General features: G+C 36.8%; 1 protein-coding gene across 6 annotated transcripts in view; it reads right to left on the reverse strand.

The window, feature by feature from the left end:
• TJP1 (tight junction protein 1) overlaps positions 1-13,152 on the reverse strand; it is a 71,703-nt gene that overhangs the window by 16,799 nt on the left and 41,752 nt on the right. For 4 of the 6 annotated variants that reach the window (XM_042875577.1, XM_042875579.1, XM_042875578.1 and 1 more), the window contains exons 9-20: positions 10,997-11,133; positions 8,335-8,440; positions 7,515-7,665; positions 6,915-7,023; positions 6,042-6,261; positions 5,456-5,640; positions 5,229-5,324; positions 4,715-4,797; positions 3,613-3,823; positions 2,544-2,644; positions 1,014-1,367; positions 366-617 (exon numbers count right to left, since the gene is read on the reverse strand). In XM_042875577.1, coding sequence (XP_042731511.1) covers positions 366-617; positions 1,014-1,367; positions 2,544-2,644; positions 3,613-3,823; positions 4,715-4,797; positions 5,229-5,324; positions 5,456-5,640; positions 6,042-6,261; positions 6,915-7,023; positions 7,515-7,665; positions 8,335-8,440; positions 10,997-11,133 — 2,005 coding nt within the window. The remainder of the gene's footprint in view (positions 1-365; positions 618-1,013; positions 1,368-2,543; positions 2,645-3,612; positions 3,824-4,714; positions 4,798-5,228; positions 5,325-5,455; positions 5,641-6,041; positions 6,262-6,914; positions 7,024-7,514; positions 7,666-8,334; positions 8,441-10,996; positions 11,134-13,152) is intronic. The other 2 variants (XM_042875581.1, XM_042875580.1) reach the window with 1 other exon arrangement.

A 13,152-nucleotide genomic window follows, 5' to 3' on the forward strand; every position in this document is an offset into this window, starting at 1 on the left:
GTCTTCTGTCATTTTAGAGAAAGAACAGACTTTTCATCAACAAAATGAAAGAATAGATTTTTCATTAACAAATAGCAGAGCACTGACAAGCTGAAAAGGTAAAATAAAATCAAAATACAGAATGCAGCCTTTATATAAAATGTCATCTTTTTGATAAGTGGAAAGTATATAATTTGAAGCCATGCACACAAAATGTTAGGTGATGCTCAGCAATTTAGATGCACTGTGTTTTGTAACCTGCATGATCTCCTAGAGGGGAAAAAAAAAAGCCAGAAGAATTCTCCAAATAATGGAAAAAGAAAAATATAATCATGTGCTAGCTTGATGTATAGCAGGAAATCAGCGCAACAGTGCAGCACAGGTACCTTTGCTGGATCTATATGCGGCGGTAAGGATGATGGCTCTTGATCTCTTAGCACTACATGAGCTCCCTCAGTACTTGATGTTCTTAAGGGGCCCGCTTGTGGTTGATAAGAGTTGTAAGGAGCAGCAGTAGGCTCCTCTAGTCTGACATTAGTTAGGTTTACATTAGCATTTACTGCAGAGGTTGATGAGGTTGCAGGGTTTGATTCAGGCGACGGGGAAAGGTAAGGGACTGCAGGTGATGCTTCTGCTTTCTGTGAAGTGTTTAAAATATTTTAAATACACTGCTATCGAATCATTGTATGACTTTTTGATTTAAAGTAACTTAAAATTGATGCTTTGATCAACTCAGCTACATGCAGAATGAAATGTACAGAAAGTATCATGCACTACCACTTCAGAAATTATATTGAAAACGTAGAAAAAAAAATAAAAACATTAATCAAAGTAGAGTGGTACTTTAATCCTCCTATCTAACACTAACATGGGTAGTGCAAGCTGATTCTTCAACTCACTGCAACATGTTACTGCTTTTCACAATTTTCTTGTATGCATGTAACACTTGTAAGTAAACTACAAAGATAGATTTCTTGTAGAAATTGCTACTTGAACTAAATGCACAGTGGTCAGTTTGTAAAATATTTCCTTACCGGCTGAGAAGCAGTTGTTTTAAATCCTGAAGAATCTATTCTAAGATTTGGCTGTGGCTGAGCTTGAGATGCATAACTGGTGTAAGTTTGAGTTTCATGATGCATTCCAGAAGAATCCTCTCTAACGGGTTCAGAAGAACGCGTAATAGCAGATTCAGGAGGAGTTCCAACCTCATCGTTCAGAGTCTCATCCAGCTCTTGATCAGTATAAGCACCACCTTCTGTATCTGTGTCTTCATAGTCAGATGTATGCCTGCTGTCTGTACTGTACATCGAATATTCACTACCGGGAGCCGAGAGGTAAGAAAGGCGGTCATCATGTAAATCAAGGTCATCACTTGTAGCACCATCTGCCTGCATCAAACAAAAGAAAAGAGTACATACTTACTGAAATATCTTTCAAAGTATGCTTTTCTTCTTGAAATGTAAAGCTAATACATATTTTTAGTGAAGAAGTGACTAAATGTAATGTAACATGTAACGTAACATCTATCTTGCTCTGATCCACAACAGAAAGTCCAGTATTTTAAGATGTTAGTAGTGCTCAAAATCCAGCAGCACAGCAGCAGTTAGAATTCTACAATTCTGAATATCACAGGGGAGGAGAAATCAGGATTCAATTGGAAATGTTAATCTTATATCTAAGAACCTTTTCTGCAGTCTAGCTCTTTATATCAGTGTACTAAGGTAGATGGCTGCCACTGCAAGGAATGGGACAGTACATAGCATCCACTGAAATTACACTGTTGGACGTGAAAAGCTATAGTTAAAGCACTGTCTTCATACTGGAATCACTAGCTTAGAGGTTGATCTAAGGTGAAATGAGTTCTGTGCGAGCAAAATTAAACAGCCCAAATATTAAGAAAAGTGTAATGATAATACATTCACTGTTGGCTTACTTGAAGTTGGTATTCCTCTTGAAATTAGTTCCTCAATAGAATGCATCTAATGTACATAGTAAAACACATTGCTTCAGAAGACAACTGGAGTTGTAGTGGGGAAAAGGATTCTAACTTTCATATTTTGTATTTGTGTTCTCAAAATTGAGAGAAGGCAAAAAATCAGAAAGACTGTGAAAATATTGCTTGCTTTTAATATAAAAAAAAGCCCCCAGTAATTCCAAGGATAATCCCAGCCTCTAGTACAGATGCAGCAGAGCATATTGATGTTTGAAGCTTCTGTGGGTACTGGCTGCTTTTTCATGCAAAGCAATAATATATCCTTCAGCAAAAGGTGTCAACAGGCAAATGCTCTCACTGTTACTGCGCTGCTACATGCACAAGGACAAGCACACAGCCCTCATTAACAGAGCAACTGCACTAATACAACAACAAATCAGTTTAAAGTAGTTCATACAGTCACGAAGCATTACTATTTTACATCTTCAAATGATCATTAAAATCATAATGAGGAAAAAAGGAAAACAGATTCCATTCCAGAAGCATATACTCACAACTGCAACACCAGTAACTTAATAAACTGATAGTTACATCACTTCATCTCTCAACTAACCATACAATTATTTCTTACCTTTCCTTCAGAAACCCACACCAGTTGGTTCTGTTGTTGCTGAATTGCTTCTTTTAGAGCTCCATACCATCCTTCGTTCATGGAATTCAAGTTAATGGTAGCTAGAAGTACAGCAAGTTAGTTTGACTTTCAAATCCTGTAGATTTTTGAGAATAATCTGTACCACCAGTACTAAAATCAAAGTTGTAAGTAGTAAATTAAATATCAATATTCAAAGCAACCCTAAAGCCTGATGTGCAAAGAGTTAAAAGTAAAGCAAAGCTTTAGTTTAGTCAGACTAAGAAGTTTTGTGGGTTTTTTTTGTTTTTGTTTTTTTGTTTTTTTTTTAATGTCCTCCTCCTATTTATTCCATGCCTGATTATAACTGATGGTCATCTTGTCATGCCACCAGATTTCTTTTGTAATATCATTTTGATGTTTCAAATAACTTCACATTTGTTCAGTTATGGGCATAAACAATTCACACACCAAGGAACTGTATTTGAATAGGGAAGCCTCAACAAGTTCACAACTATTTGACTGTATTTGTAGAAGCACGCGCATTTGCTCTGTCAGCTTCCCACTCTTGGAGTCATAAGCAAGCCTGTGTGAACTAGGACAGAAGAATAAGGCAAGCAACCAGAAGATAGGCATCAGGTCATAGTAAGAGAAGGAAAAAATGCCATGGAAGAAAAGGAGAGCCTGATAAACAGCTAATGGAAAACAAGCTAAAAGATGCATCTGTACTCCTCTAAAGGAAGAGAAGCAAGAGAAAAAAGCCAGAGGAAAAAGAAACAGATGAAAAACCATGAATATACAAACTAAACACATAAAGTACAATTATGTCCACTATTAATTGCAATGCTAGTGCATTAATAAGTTATTAATCACTGCGTACTGTAATTCTCAAAATTGGCTTAATTTCAAGAAAAAATGACATCCAGTCACCCAGTATTAAGAGCAAGGTGTAGGTAGCAATTTTTGTACTACTATGTAAAAAAAAATCCTGCTGAAGTCTGGGGACAAGTTACTCATCACACTTCTCTCTAAATTATCATGGATTAATTAGTATTGCTTTTTAATTGCTTACTTGTAAAGAGGTGGTGATTATTTTTGCGTAGCTTGTGAGCTCTTTCGTACAGCTTCCTGGCACTTTTTCGTGATTCTGGGCACAGCCTCATTCTCATAGTCTTCACACCCTGCTTAGAATCAGGGTTCAGAAACACTACAATAGGATACCACTGTGCATAATTCAGACGGTCCACTGCATTAGGAGTGACATCTAATAAAGCGTGTTTGTCCTGTTATGATAAAGAGCAGAGAGAAGGAAGTGAAGCACTCAGTAAGATTTTTTTTCTACAAGTTTATTTTGTATTACTTTTACAGAGTTTATTAATACAAAGGACTAACTTAAATTACTTTCTGTTTGAATAACCAGACCACCTCAAGTACCAGGCTGCATAGGCACACCTTTCAGTTATGCAGTTAGTTCTACAATTACTTTAATTTTTAATATTCAGCTCCCTACGAAAAAACCTTACCTCCCTGAAATAAGCAGAATCTACAAAAAAGCACTGAACTAAAAAACATGCAAAGATTTCTGACTAAGAAAAAAGGAGGGAGTCGAACACAAGACCACCACCCACTTTCTCCTTCAAAAAAAATCTCTGCATCCAAGAACTTCAACAGTTTTCAACCACTGCAAGATTCATATCAAGTACACAGAACACAGTAACCCCACTCCGCTGCTGAAACAGTTCCTGTTTAGCAATCAGAAAGGTTTACAGCTGGTTTTTAAGTTATAAACTAATAGGGGAGAAGTGCAGCCTCAAATTATGTGCTAAGATTCTCATGATATTAAGGAAGCGAGAATGAAAGACTCTTCCCTCTACCTTCTGCAGAAAATTCTGAGATTATTTATTTATAATCAGGAGGGGTAGGGGACATGCTGTGGCTGTAAGCAAAACAGGATGAAACTTAGAACAGGTGCGAAGGAGAGGGAACAACACTCTTGGAATAAAGCCTAGAAAGCCTTTTAGATTGCAGTTATGAAGATGGAATTTATTTTTCACGTTAATCAACAGAAGATGAGAAAGCTTTGGTTGTACTTGTATCTTTAAAACATCAACATTTTATTTAATGAACCAGTTTTCCTCTTGGCTTAGACATACAGTGGCAGTAAAAAGACTTACTCTATCAATTATCTGTTTTATCGTATGAAGACGAATAATGCCAGAACTACGTTGGTCAGTACCAGCATCTCTTGGTTCACTTTCTGGTAGAGAGGACACAGTAAAAATCTCTTGTAAGTCTACAACATACTCTGCATTTCCATACTAAAACAGACTGAACTATTTTATCACTCAGCATAAATTCAGGTTGAGAACACTCCTTTAGCTTTAAAATACAAGAAACAGCTACCCACCCATTGGGCCACAAAAATCCCAACACCTTTACAGAAGCACTTAGGAGTTAAATAATGTACTGAATTAAAATTTGAGAAGGCCACAAATAGAACAAACATTACTTTTGCCTACAGAGAATCATCATCAATTAACCAGTGAGAAAGCTTTATATAACGTCTGTTACTTAATATTGTTAACATTTTATTACTTCAGTTATTAATGTGTTTAACAACAGAGGAACAAACTAGCAAAAGAAATTTGGCAATTTCATAGCTGCATGAAAACTCTCTCTCACACTTACTTGCAATTTGAAAGATATCTGGTTCTTCTCTGGCTAGTTTCTCCCGTGCAACATCAGCTATTGGACCAAAAATGGTCACAGGTCTGAGAAACCCAGCTAGATTAGGAAGGAAAAAAAACAGATTGCTTAAAACAAATGCAACATACTTTGAAATACACAGAGGAATACAAAGCAAACTCCACAACTTGCTAGCCTGCTACAGTAAATATTTAAGAATAAAACCATACCTTCCCGAAGAACAACTCTTTCATAGGCAGGGAACTTTGTCTGAACAGGCTGAGCAGAAAGATCTTCTCTACTTTTTCGGAGATTTCTTTTTGAGCTACGCAAACCTCGGAATCTCCAGAAATCCGCTCGATCTCCTCCTGCTGTTTTTGGAAGCGTGTACTGCACACTAGCTAGTTGTTCAGCTCTAAGACAACAGCAAAACCCAACAAGTTATAAAAGAAGCCAGCTTCTGATGCTTGCCTACTATCTGCTGAATCAAGTTTTCCTTGCTTCTGTCTTAGGAAACTTAAGAATGAAAAACACAGGTCAACATCAGATTTCTAAAGTTTTATCTAGCTTTGAGTCTTGCATTCAAAAGTAAGTTCTATGTTACAGCTGTTTCTTTTTCCTGTGGATGTACAAAAGTTGAAATAAAACCACGGACTAACTATCCAACATCAATTTGTTTTCTGTTTTAACAGGCACTTTTTCCCAACCAATGAACAAGTTCTACAGACTGATGTCCATCAGACCCAGCAAGTTATACAGATGCATAATTAAAAACTGTAGCTTTGAAACAGCAGTATAAATACTGTAAGATCGTACCTGTTTTTGTTAGGTATGATACCTCTTTCAACCTCCTTATGATTCTTGCCAATTCGAATCGCCAGCCATGAACCCAGTTTGCCATTATATAGAGTGTCCACAACCCGAAACACTTCACCTTTGTTGAAGCTCAGTCCATAAGGAGATTCCTTTTCATACTCAAAATGAGTTCTGATATAGAAAGAATCCCCTACATCAGACTCAACAATGCGACGATAAACTAAAAAAAAGAAAAGATTGCTGTTATACTTGTCCCAGTGAATTGCAGTGCTCACAAAAAGGACTTAAAGCAGTGTTTCATCTTCTCTTAATTCTCCTTGTTTTAAATATTACTTAAGAAAACCTTAATGACTCAGAGCTTCTGTTTTAAGCTATAGAACTATTACAAAGAACTCTACAAACGTAAATTCAATTTCTGCTGAGAGATTTGACATACTATAACTGAATTCAGTATAAACTGAATCCACTTCCCCTGGAAGGAAAGAATCTCACTGGGAAAGAAACTGGTAAGTACCCATTTTCAACAGAATATCATAAAACTGATTCTCTCCTGCCCTCCTCCCCCCCAACATTTATTGCCAACAATTTCATTAAATGCTGGTTTTAAAAAAAAAAAAAAAAAAAACTGTTGTAGTTTGCTTTTGGGGTTTTTGTTTTGTTTCCTTGTTGGTTTTTATCCTTATTTAAGAAAAAAAATTACTACCATATCAACCTTTAGTCCATTTGAAGCAGTAAAATAAACTATTCCAAAGCCAAAAGAACTTTTAATAGCCTTTGTAAGATGCTAATCTCCTGCTAGCCAATTTGCCTTTTCTTAACTTTTTTTTTAAATCTGATTCCAATCATCCACCACACTGTCTCTGATATACTTACCATCTTTCTTCTTCTGTGCCAAAATGGTTACTTCTTCGCCTTTAGGGAGATCAAGCAAAAAAAGGACAGCTTCTTCTCTGATGATATTTGTGAAGTCTACGTTATTAACCTAGCATCAATGAAGTAATCAGTTTGATTTAGCATACATCATTTAATAGACACGCAGCTACATAACAGGTAAACTGAATTAGTTTACTGCTGAGGTTGTTTACTCAGCTTAATATATATGCAAACCAAGGACGTGGATCTCAAGAAGACACAGCTCTAAGAAATACTACTGTTTGAGAACCTGTTTGATAACCTCTGGAACACGAGACAGCTGCTCATTTTCACTTCTTTAGATCAATACTATAAACATCTATAAACATCAGTAATATTAACTGTAATACACAGAAGCCTACTTGAGGATCTAGTGGGTCCCAACAATTAGAGGCATTTTCTTTGAACTGAGTTTAGTCTCAGAGATTGAACGTGAGACTTAGAAACTTTCCCAGCAACAGTAAAAGCAAATTCTGCTGCCAAGTCATCTAATAAACATTCACTAAAGAAATAAAATCCACTTAGTACGATAGAACACTCATGCTATTATATTCAACATACCCTGAGAATTTGGTCTCCTTCCTCTAATCCTTCTTTTGCTGCAGGGCTGTCCTCCAGAACACCAGCTACAAATATGCCAACATCATTGCCACCAGCGAGCCGCAGGCCCACACTATCTCCTTTTCTGAATTTTACCAGTTTCATGCTTGGCCTAGAGATTAAGAATATATTCCACTTAGAATTGCGTATATGTGTATACATGTGTGTGTATTATATACATTAAGTGTTTGAGTAATTGAGACTGTTGACACACAAAAATTTGCCTGCTGCTTCAACTAGAGGATATTATACTGACTACCATCAATTGCTTATCAACTATACCATGATACAGACTCATTTGCAGCACTTAGAAATAACAAAAAAGCCAACAACTTACTTTACTAGTATAGCAAAGTTTATCTTACGTTAATATAGAGTTTCAAGTGAGGCATTTTGACACTCTCTTCCCAAAGCTTTTGTCCCTTTGGAAGAACTGTGCTAGTACAGAGATTTGTTCTGGTTCTTCAAGGAAGATGAACTTACCTGAAATAGAATCTACTCTCATGTACACTGATGTCCATGAAGGAGATTCAATTGAATTAGACTTATTTGCATACCATGACTGCACATTTCTGTAATTATTCTAATTGGCCTCCAATAATTACAAAAGTAGAAGATTTTTCTGCAATTCTCATTCCGCTATTTTTGAATAGAGGTATCCAAACAGCGTGCTGGACCTCACGCCAGGCCATTTATAAATGTTATTCATTAACTTGGAAGAAATATTGTCTTGCTAAAGGCCTAGGCAATAAGACTCAAATAGAATTTAGGGTTACATTACCGAAGCATTCCATCTTCATGGGTTGAATTGGGTAAAGGACCATCAGACGGACTGACTGGTAAATCCACATCTGGCTGACCTCCTTGTGCATATACTGGCTTTGGTTCTATTAAAATATAGAAGACATTGAATGTCCATTTGGGCATTTAAAGAAGAGAAAATAAAGCTTAACTTCAGAGCTTCTTCAGTAGTCTTCCTCTACCCACCAACCCACTTTATGCTAGAAACTTAACATTGGGAACTTGCAACAAGAAACCTTGTCATTCAAAGCAGGGCTTCATCAACTTCGTAAAACTGCAAGAACTAACTGGTTTTATGCTGTCTCAAGCCCATTTTCAGCCTTACTCCTTCCTCCAAGTCAGGCACACTTAGATATGTCTAACATAATTTTCCACATTTAACAGTACTATGTGCTGGGAACCCCAGCTCAAAAAAGACAGGGATCTCCTGAAAGGAGTCCAGCAGAGAGCCACAAAGATGGTAAAGGACCCGGAGCATTTCCTATTTGAGGAAAGGCTGAGTAACCTTTCCTCAAGGTCTGTTGAGGGAGGTCTGTTCAACCTGAGGAAAAGACAGCTGAAGGGGGATCTGATAAATGTTTATATCTAAAGGCAAATGAGAGGCAAATGGGTGAGGTTAGGCTCTTCTCAGTGGTGATAGGAAAAGGAGAAGTTGCATACAAATATGTGGAAGAACTTCTCCGTAAGTACATTAGAACAGGTTGTCCAGAGGGGTTGAAGAGTCTTCTTCCATGAAGGTATTAAAGACCTGTCTGGACACCCACCTCTGTGACCTACTGTAGGGTATCTGCTTTAGCAGGGCGGGTTGGGCTCTATCTCTTGAGGTCCCTTCCAGCCCCTGCAATTCTGTGATTTCCCCCATTAAAGAATTCTTTGATTTATGAAACAAAAGTACTTCAAACACTAGAACTACTGGTGCACAACTCGAGGACAGCAAATTCCAATGCGTACTGTGGTGCAGTTGCTCTTAAAGATAAATACTTATGACTCTGCTGCATGGATACTCTGAAACTACTGAGAGGAAAATATCACTGCAATCATCCTCCAGCAGTGGACATTATTACTGTCTATTATCTGCTATATGGTTGCACATGTTACAAGAATTTGTATTTAAAGCATTATCTTGATGCACTTGAAAGAAGCCAACTTCCAACTACACTATCTTGAAACTAGGCTAATGCTCCTTTCTGCTTAATCTAGCTATCAAATCACCTTCTTTTCAAATCACCAAGTAGACCAGCTCGAAATAGAGAATTTCAGACAATTTGATAATATACTTCTTCTACTGCAATTTTTTTTTTTGTCTTTACTGTACAATAGCATAGCATTTTTTCTTTAAGTCTTTAGTGACCTAAGCCTTAATGACTGCTCTCAAGAAATACTCACCTTCTGTTCCCTCCTTGACTCAGTCATGACAGACTTCTTGCCCTTAAGTCTAAGAAGCAGCCACAGAACCCACCAACTTACTTTCCTGATCGTGTTTTTATTATAGTCTTTCAAAGAGCCTCCTCATTTCTCTAGAGCTTTCTCTGAGGCTACTAGAGAATCAGGCCCTTTATTACACCTTTTTATTTCAGACCATACATTATAACAAAGTTAATTTTATCTGCAGAAAAAGTATGTATTATCTTCATGTACTGGCCTATGACTTTTTCAGCCACCACCTCCCATACAAATTGATTTTCTCCATGTGTCTCTCCCCACTCATCCAGGAATAGCACACTTCTTTTTCCCCACTAACCAAAATGACAACCTCACAGTGCTTATTATGCATTTGGCAGTCCCTCAAACCAATAATGTTACTTTCAAATGAGAAACATCCTTGCAGTCCTATCCTGACTGATTCTGTATTATGCCAATTATTTTTCATTGTGTTATAGAAATACTGAACTAATATTTTAAATCTCACTTGCTACAGTATCCTTTTTCTATCTTGGTAAACAAAGACATAACTTGCACCTTTTAATAACACTACTGCAAAGGACTATCACTGATGACAGTCTTGTTAAAGGCCAATGCATCAGAAAACCCACAGTATTCCTGTTCAAAATCTTTCAGAGCCTATCAATATCACAACTCCTTCAATTCTTCACTGAGTAACTGAACACTACATGCAATAGTCTCATTTTTCATCCCTTAAGTTGTCAAAGATTTTCATGCTCGAATGTGCTTTTTCTCATTCTACAGCCTTTCAAGGGCAGCTCTGCCTAAATTAGTCCATGACTATAGTTGAATGCTACAGGAAGAACACATTTCAAGGTGTTTTAAGTTTTGTTTGGGAATAGTAGTTTTGAGAGAGCTTACCTTCACCATTAATCAAATATACTCTGCTAATAATAACCTAGAAGAACCAGACTATTGCTTGACAGAGATCTGACTGTCAGAGATCTTGACAGACATCTGTGACTAAAACATCCAGTTATAGCTTTAAGCACTGAAGTTTGAGCCCACAGAGTGGGCTGATCCCTCAATTGAGGTTTTCATGACCAAAACTCTGAAATAGAAACAGGCCTAAGTAATAGTTAGAACTTGTTCTGTTTTAAGACTTCAATAATTATTTCACAGCTATATAAGAGCAAGAAAATCTCTGCTGATCATCCATTCTCAGCAACATGCTGAATTAAGACATTTAACATTTTTACCTGGGAGTGGTGGTGTTTGTTTTTCGGTTCTTTCAACTGCCACCTCTTCCATAGTTTTAGAAATATCATCTGCATTCTTTACAGGTGTAGAGACGGCTCCTGGTTTAGTTACTCTTTCATCTTCTCTGCTTCGAAGACTATATTAGAAAAAGAGATTTCACTCTACATACAGAATTATTTCTCTGACCTTGAACTGCTAGGATAAGTAATTACCAATTACAACATTTTGCTTTCCTACTCCTATAGCTATTATGGTGTTGGTATTTTTACCATTTCAAAATCTGAGCCTTTTGTCCTTAACCTTATGTCAACAAAATAATAAGTGTCTACATAACGTTGTTTTGAAAAAGGAGTGACATGGTAAATCAGACTACTGTCTTTACTGCATCCTGCTTCAAGCACGCAAGGTGTACAAACGGGCTGTAGAAGAACATAAGAAGCAAAGGAAAGATGGGGAGAAGACCAATTATAATCCTTTTTTTCCTCTCCCTGCAAAGGTCATGGATTTTCAGACTTCACCCCAGGTTTCACACTAATCTATCTGCTTCTTCATGTGGCAGCTCCCCTGGAATACAGGTGCTGCTGTTGTAGCTCTTGGTAGAGCCTTGCAGAGAAAAAAAACAGTACACAAACTTACCTCTGACTTCTCACATAGATGTGGCTATTACATATCTATCATACTTGCAAGCAAAAGAAGTGCTTCTCATACACTAAGTCATCTGTCATATTTTAGAAAAAAGACAACAGGCCTCTTATGCATTTCCCACATACACTAATAGCACAAAGAGAAAAATTTTTCATTCCTTAAATGAAGGAAATATCTAAATCTCAAGTGAGGTAATTTCTATTCCTTTAGCTCAAAAGATCAGGTATTGTAGTATGTTGTTATAGAGAGGTTACTTTGCTACCAGCTGGGCCATAACAAAACTAAACAGAACACTGCAGCTTGCAGTATGTACCAACTGTTACACCATCAGCTGTTGGAAGCTAAATAATTTAACAGGGTAAAAGCAGAGTATTAATTAGCAGTTGGAAAAACTGAAAAGAATGGCCTTAATTCCAGAGTAAATACACCCTACACATTTATTGAATTAGTGAGAGTTGATGCGTAAGCAAGCATAAGTAGTATCTGAGAGGACACTGCCACCAACTAGCAACAACTTACTAGAGGACATCATACCTCCTGTCTGACAGGAAGAGAGAAGTCAAGTCTGTCACTACTAACAGTAGATGGTGCTACTGGGCAATAATGAGTCTCAGTTTTCATTAAGTACAAACGTATTAAAAATAAATAAATCTATTACACAGAGAAAGGCTATTTAACCAGAACCACTACATCAAGAGTTAAGTAGGACTGAGGAAAACAAAAATAAACAGTTCATCTCAAGGTTTGGATGAAACAATAAAAGAAACAGTAACTATCTAAAGACAAGCAGAACATGCTTTCATGAAGGAACATGAAGTTTGAAACATCAGAAGCAAATCTCAGCTTCAGACATACTAAGACCCTTCTCAACTTTCTTCTGCCAGACTTCCACAATTCTGCCTGAAGTCAACTAAAATAAAATAGAAAATAATCACCAAACTTGTAATCATTACCATGATCTGGAAAGACATAAACATCTCTCCACTATAATCAACAAGCTTATAAATATTTGGTGAACACAGGTACAGTGGGCTTTTTTCTTAGAAATTCTTCTGGCACTTTCAGAGTTGATAAAAATGATGTCAAAATAATTTTGGTTCAACCATCAGGTCTAGCAAAATGAAACAAACACTGATTTTTCTACTTTCTCTTCCCTATCTTCATTGTTACGAAAAGCAGTATTTTTCTCCTACAGCCTGGGTCATTGAAACCAGACACTGACATACATTTAAATGCATAAGTGTCTTATACAGACAGTAAGCTACAACTAATTCCCTTCCCCCAGATTTAAGATTTTTTGGGCACTAATGAGTTGATTTTGCCATGAACCTTTCCTACCCATTTCTTTGCATCTCCTAACACTAAATAGAAACAAGTATTTCAAAATAATAATTCTGCTTTTCTTTGACAATAAAGTGAAAAAAAATGCTGGAGTTACTAGACAAAAACAAAGGTTATTTTACTTTTCATCTTCACATAGTCCCAAACCACTAGTTTTACTGCAGCTCTT

Source organism: Lagopus leucura, unplaced genomic scaffold, assembly GCF_019238085.1.
Source record: "Lagopus leucura isolate 7727_CA_CO unplaced genomic scaffold, USGS_WTPT01 Super-Scaffold_100015, whole genome shotgun sequence".
Classification (NCBI taxonomy): domain Eukaryota; kingdom Metazoa; phylum Chordata; class Aves; order Galliformes; family Phasianidae; genus Lagopus; species Lagopus leucura.